General features: G+C 36.9%; 1 protein-coding gene across 1 annotated transcript in view; it reads right to left on the reverse strand.

Annotated features, from left to right (window-relative positions):
* The window catches only part of LOC106874492 (DNA-directed RNA polymerase II subunit RPB2), a 46481-nt gene that overhangs the window by 12393 nt on the left and 26512 nt on the right, over positions 1-7576 (reverse strand). Inside the window, exons 12-17 of the mRNA XM_014922237.2 lie at positions 7022-7133; positions 6637-6791; positions 5559-5757; positions 3667-3835; positions 1979-2075; positions 271-365 (exon numbers count right to left, since the gene is read on the reverse strand). Coding sequence (XP_014777723.1) covers positions 271-365; positions 1979-2075; positions 3667-3835; positions 5559-5757; positions 6637-6791; positions 7022-7133 — 827 coding nt within the window. The remainder of the gene's footprint in view (positions 1-270; positions 366-1978; positions 2076-3666; positions 3836-5558; positions 5758-6636; positions 6792-7021; positions 7134-7576) is intronic.

Consider the following 7576-nt stretch of genomic DNA (forward strand, 5'->3'; position numbering starts at 1 on the left):
AGAGATAGATAGATAGAGAGAGAGAGAGAAAGAGAGAGAGAGAGAGATTGCTACCTAAATCAGGTATTTCAATTATTGCAGACAAAGAAATCATAAATGATATGAAAGAGAACCAAAAGTAATGATCTATTGGGGATTGAACTCACGGCTCCCAGAACAACTTAGCATTGGTAAATTGGTTGATTGGTCTTTCATACAAGCGCATAGTAATTTTCTAGTTAAAGTACCTAAGATATACACCGAAGAGACTGTAAATGTAAGATGTTTCACCTTGAACAGATTCTCGAGTTGGTTTCTCAAATATTTCTTCTTGGTCCATTCCTTTCTTTGATTCTTGATCTTTGTAAGAGCGGAAGAAAAATGACCTGTGGGACGAAATGAAATTGTCAGAGGAGCAAAACGCATTTAGTCCTGAAATGTGCAATTACTCACAGACTCGATAAAGAATGAATTCACTGTGGGAATGGTTGAGTATTGGTTGTTGCAGGACCTGTTGTTGAGGTCCAGGTCAGCCTTTATCTAGCAAAGTGGTTCTCAAGTGGGGTCCATGCAACAAAATAGTGAACTGGGGATCCACAATAGTATTTTAAGGGTCCATGAAAAAAATTTTTATTGCAAGGAATAGCTAGGTTTCTTTCTCTCACATTTTACAGAGTTCAACCTACACAAATTAATGTGTGAAAAACAAAATAGGGATTTTGAAAGAAGTTTCTATAAAACTAGTTCTTAAACACTGAATGGCTGTGGCAGGTTCCACCAGAATAAAATAGTAATAAAAGAGGTCTAGAGATAAAATATGGTAGAAAGGATTTTGTCTGGCACAGGACACCAATGACTACATCATCCAATGTATGTGTCCTTTTATAAAATGCTAATGTTTGAGTTAAGGGAGATTTAGCTGCTATTTTCAGAAGGTTGAGCAACTATGAAACAGGTCCTTTATTGGCTTGAACAAACAGTATAAGATGAAGAAAGATTAAAAATGATTCTATCTCAAAAAGATGGAACTCAAAGATCACAGAGAAAACAGGTGATTTTTCCCATTCAATACACACATTCAGACTGTTAACATGGCAAAATGATTGTTAAAACAATGATGTTGAGGGTAAATCAAAAATTTCAGGGTTTTGTAAGGACCAGTGCTAAACTCTGGTGCCTGAAGCAGCAAAATGGGACGAGGCAAAATACTTCTACTCCAAGATAGGATGTTAGTCTCACAAAGGTAAATTTCCTACAAGTTCTTGTATCTATCCTATTCTTTATAAAATATGCTGACTCCTGGATGAGAGTCCTTCTACTTAAAAGAGCCATCAGACTTGCTATGGATACACATGGCATTTTGAACCTACCTGGAATGTAGACTAAGGGTTAGGGGTGTTAGGCATATCATCATAAGGTCATTGTGGTTTCAGTTCTTAGACCATTGTGATCTTGAGCAAGGTACTTCATCTCCTGTTACTCCAGTCTATTCAGCTGAAAGTGAATACCAGTTTAGTGTTGGTGCAGCCTTCTTCTTCTCCAGCTGTCATCTCCCTGATGCACAACTAGGCTAATGTGTGTGTGTGTGCTTGCAACTACATAGGTATTTAAAACAATAAGCAGAAGTATGGTACATGCTACCGAGTCATATTTCGCTTATGAATGACAGTTATATTTTCCAGCTATTTTTACAAACACATCATTTTGAGCCAACGAAAGGCCCTATATGTGGTTACACAACCAGCTAGAAATAACAGCCAAATCTTCACACTCAACCAACTTATTTACAAGGGAAGTATAATGCATCCAATAATGAAGTCTTAGATATAGTATGTTTGAAGAAAAGATGGGACAGTCATATCTGGAAGGCCTCAAGTCAGAGGTCTGGATGACAATAACAACACATGACATTTAGAACAAAGACACTTTCAAGAAAGGGATTGCAAGGTCAAGGGGAGAATGTCTTGACCAGATCAGTAACAAAAGAAAAATACTGCACCTGAAGTAACCACGGTCAACAGCCGATGCATTCAAAATAATGGAATCTTCCTGATTGTAGCCAGTATAAGATGCAATGGCTACTATGGAATTAATACCTGCAAACAGAGAGACACACAAGTAGTTTGTATTTAAACTGTGTTGGGTGGAAAGTAAAAGTGCTGGTCATGGATTTGGATGTAAATCCCAGAAAATGTTTTCTGAAACAACATATCAGACCTCACAGTTCTATGAGAGGTGAAACTGATGTTCAGTGCTTTACCAATTCTAGCACTCACAGGTCTTTTCAAACTTAACCCGTTAGCATTGAAACTGGCAATACTTAACTCAAAAGACTCTGCCTGCTTTGTGCTAAAATTAACCACATCTGGCCTCTCACACCTACCGTACAATGCCATTCTAAAAATAAACAGCCACATCATCAAAATCTTGGGGCTACGATATAATCCTAAATTAATTCAAAACAACGTGAATAAATAAAGTATTACATTTTAACAGAATAAACTGAATGTTAAAGAGTGAAATAATGATTTCTAGGAGAGGTACAAGGCAACAGATTAGAGGGGAGGGTGAGGAAAGATATAACTGAATATATCAACTCCAGTATTTGGCCAATATTAATTTCAGCAACAAATTAAATTATTGCTTCAAGCTTAGGCCCAAGGCCATCAATTCTGAGGGGGAGGGGCTAAGTCAGTACTGTCAGTCCGGCATTTGAGTGGTGCTTTATTTCATCGACCCTGGAGGGAAGAAAGACAAAGCTGACCTCAGTGATATTTGAAATTGGAATACAAAGAGCCAGGAGATATATTGCAAGGCATTTTCTCCAATGTGCTAACGATGCTGCTAATTCATCACCTTTCAACACTTGGAATAAGCTATGTGAAAGTCTGAAAGCACCATCCGAACGTGGCCAATGCCCTGACTGGTTCCCATGCCAGCCGCACATAAAAGCACCATCTGAACGTGGTTGATGCCAGTGACCTTTGACTGGCTCCCGTGCTGGTGGCATGTAAAAAGCACCCACTATACACTTGGAGTGGTTGGCGTTAGGAAGGATATCCAGCTGTAGAAACCTTGCCAATCCTCAGTCAAACTGTCCAATCCATGCCAGCATGGAAAGTGGATGTTAAACGATGATGATGATGATAACAACAACAAAGGGAGCAAGCTGGCAGAATCATTAGCAAGCAGGTTAAAATGCTTAGCAACATTTTGTTTGTCTCTACATTCTGTGTTCAAATTTTGCTGAGGTCAACTTTATCTTTCATCTTTTCAGGGTCCATAATATAAGTACCAGTTGAACAATGCGGATGGGGGTGTCAATGTAATCGTCATGCCCTCTCCCCTGAAATTGTTGGCCTTGTGCCTAAATGCGAAACCATTATCATAAGAACAATAATCCTTTCTATTATAGGTACAAGGTCTGAAATTTCGTGGGAAGGGGTTAGTTGATTATATCAGCCCCAGTGCTCAACTGGTACTTATTTCAATGACCCTGAAAGGATAAAAAGCAAAGTTGACTTCGGCAGAAATTGAACTCACAACATGAAAACAAATGAAATGCTGCCGAGCATTTTGTCAGGCATGCTAACGATTCTGCCAGCTTGCCACCCTAAACATTAATAACAACAACAACAACAACAACAACAACAACAACAACAACGATAAAATGTTGGCATTTCTTACCAGCAGGTAACTCTCTAAAGCGAAGATATTCCATGGATCGAGTCGTAACCAATGGTTTTTGGGGATACAGCAGTCCGTGAGCAAGGGTGTCCATTCGGACGTGAAAATTTGTGATGTAAACACCCATAGCTTGTTTTCCCATAGCACTTTGATAGGTATTACGGGGAGACTGCGTAAAGGAAAAAACGCAAAGATTTGAAATTTTATGCACACTCACAGATATATATATATATATATATACATACAGGGCGACCTAAAAAAAAAAAAAACAGAACCCATAAAAAATTTTATTAAATCCTACAAAGGTCCAGCAAATTTGTCGATAGATTGAGATGAACAGTGGTTCCAGGGAGATGGGGCCACCCCACCACGTATCAAATGACCCCCTAGCCTGGCTGAGAGAGCGATTTCAGGAGAGACTGATCAGCAGGAAGTGTGACATGGAGTGGACTTGAAACTCCCAGATTTTTATCTGTCGGGGTATCTCAAGGATAATGTTTACCAGGACAACCCTGAAACGATTGGTGAACTGAAGGCAGCAATCACAGCAGAAATCAGGGAAATCCCTAAAGAGGAATGTGTTTGAGTAATTGACAATTTTGTGCGATGTATGCAAGTGTGCCTTGAATGCCGCGGAAACCATTTGGAGCATATTTTGAAAAAAAAAAAAAAAACGACTTTTATGCAAAGGGAATGATCGTACATAGACTGAAGCTGAAGTCAAGAAATTTGCTGGACCATTGTAGGATTTAATAAAATTTTTATGGGTTGTGTTTTTTGGGGAGGGTCACCCTGTATATATATATGTATATATATATATATATATATATATATATATATATATATATATATATATATATATATATATACACACACACACATACACAAAGACAAAAACTATGATATAGATATTGGTAAAGTAAACTTCCATGTGAGAGAGAGAGAAGACTAACATTGGTGGTCCCAATGATTCTGAAGAAGACAATGATTGAGCACGTTAACTAATGGAGGGACATCATCCTGGAACAAACCTAGCCAACCCACATCACTATGGAACTAAGAAAAAAAAAAAGCCAGGTGTGAAATATGAAACAGGGGTGTGGTGTTAAGGTGCAGGTTTATTGAAATACGATTAGGAGTTTAAGGCTTAGTAAAAGAGCTGTCAGTCTGGTACAAGCCTTCAACAAAAGACTTAACTATTTGCTCAACTTTACCTGATTCATGAAAACAGGTTCCATTCTTACGACTATAATGGAATGGATAGTGGTAGGAAAGGGATCCAGTTGTGACCACCCTGTTTATATATATAAACAGTATCACCTATAGAATAAGTGTTACTCTTTGTTCTAGCCATGGACATTTTCCAATAAGCTCTTCCTATTTTTAAGACAGTATGATGTAACTTCAGCATATCTGGTTGCTATTTCTAGCATGCTGAGCAACAGCATTGAGTAATAAAGGTAAAACAGCAGAGAACAAAACAAAAGGAAAAATATAAATGGCTGAGCATTAATGATAGGTTCATAAAAAAAAAAAATAAAAAATAAAACCGACATCGTGTCTGCTGTTCTCCACCCTCCTGATTATAATATGTTCCTACCATCATACTTTTAACTCCTCTTTACACCTCAGACTAAGTTCAGCTTATGCCACCACTGTCTCAATCATAAAGATTCTTTAGTCTTGTGAGTGACAAGACAATCCCACTAGTGCTGGCGCCACAGTAAAAAGATTCCAAGAGCTGGAAGCTAATGGAATATTTATAATTTACAAGGTGACTTGACAAGGGGAAAAATAAAATAAACTTTTGACATGAATGGTATTAGCAATATTGCTATTACAGGGATATTTAAAATTTTGAAACATACATACACATAAAAAAATAAAATTACCTGATTGTGATCTGGAAATGGAATAATCGAGGCACAAACTCCAAGTACCATAGCAGGGTGAATCTCACAATGAGTATATGTAGAACAGTACGCCATTCCTTTCTCTTGGAGATCATCTGGAGTCATAGCCAACATTACTGTCTCCTCTTCAAGAGGATCAATATATTCCACAACCCCACTAGCTACAAGATCTTGCCAACTAAGAAAACAAAGAAGATTTTATTAACGACATGTAATTAGTCAGGTATGAACTCAATTAGCAACAATTACATATAGAGGAACAGAAGGATAGGCAAACATCAGTTTTAGAACATGATAACTGAACAATAATAATTACTACGTGAAGAAAGTTGTTAGTTTTAAGAACAAGAATCTAATTTATTAATATTTGTTTTTCTTTTTGTTAGTTCGTAACAACAATATCAATGTTATTGCAATTTTAATTAAATTACTTAATCAATGATAAGCAGTTCATCTACTCTGTAATTCACAGCCTCACAACATCCACTAAAATCAAATCAAATCAAGCGATGCAAGAAAGCTTTTATGTATTTACTTGACATGCTAAATACAACAGCTGAACTAATTTTAACAAACTTCCCAATAGTATTTCACTGTTTTCATACCAACCCATATGAAACCCATCCACGATAAATTTCACCCTTTTAATATTGACCCCCTTACAATGTCATCTACGATAAAGTTTCCATTTAATAGCAACCCCTTACAATACTACCCAAAATAAAGTCTTTACATTTAAATTAAAATGCCGATCAAAATCTCATTTTAAGACATCAGTAACATATCAAGTCAGATACTTTACTAATTCCATCCTCCAAAATCTGAATTATCATAAAAATTCATTGAATTATTATTAAGTCTAATTATTACGAAATCTAATCTCAAAAGAGTTAAAATGAAGAGAAAATAAATTAGTGCTAAATTTCAGGATAGCAAATCTCACAATAAAGAAAAGACACATGCAACTGAGAACACCATATGGATGGGTCCATCTACTCCACAACAAGTTACATGTATATCAAACGATACACCTCTACTGAGTGATAAATCTACTCACCTGTAATTGTTGTATTCTCTTTGTTTCAGTTGTTTGATGTGACTCTGTTTAAGCAACAACTTCTGGTTCTCCACAATCAGTAACGGCCGACATATACGTCCAGCATCAGTATATATTCGAATCTCCCTATCTCTAATATCTCGAATCATTGATACCTGAAGTACAAGAAACATAATATTGATGAATAATAAAGGATAAATGTACATAGAGGAAGAATGTTCTGTAGATAAATAATTAACAAGCCCTTAACTCTACAGATTGATAATTAAAACCCATTTGATATCAGATTTCCATTGAAATACTGTTTTTTCAATTAGGTCTGAAAATAAGGAAGATTTTAGCTAATATTTGGAACATAAATTAAGAAAGAACATAGAAAACTGACCTCAGATACAATGATATCCATTTCTCTTCTTAATTTTCTTAGTGTGTTCATCAACTGTTCAGGATCTCGATGGATGCCAACCCAGCATCCATTTACAAAGATTTTAGTTGCACTACAAAGAAATGGTATTAGACATTAATTATAGAATGTAATAAAATATTAGAACATATAAATCATACAGAAAATCAATAATGGTCATCATCATCATCATCGTTTAACGTCCGCTTTCCATGCTAGCATGGGTTGGACGATTTGACTGAGGACTGGCGAAACCGGATGGCAACACCAGGCTCCAATCTAATTTGGCAGAGTTTCTACAGCTGGATGCCCTTCCTAACGCCAACCACTCAGAGAGTGTAGTGGGTGCTTTTACGTGTCACCCGCACGAAAACGGCCACGCTCGAAATGGTGTCTTTTATGTGCCACCCGCACAAGAGCCAGTCCAGGGGCACTGGCAACGATCTCGCTTGAATCAATATAATATATAATATAGATCAATGGTGATTAATACTGGCAAGAGATCAGACAAGATATTTCCTGAGATCAAGCTGACTG

Source organism: Octopus bimaculoides, chromosome 22 (assembly GCF_001194135.2).
Source record: "Octopus bimaculoides isolate UCB-OBI-ISO-001 chromosome 22, ASM119413v2, whole genome shotgun sequence".
Lineage (NCBI taxonomy): Eukaryota > Metazoa > Mollusca > Cephalopoda > Octopoda > Octopodidae > Octopus > Octopus bimaculoides.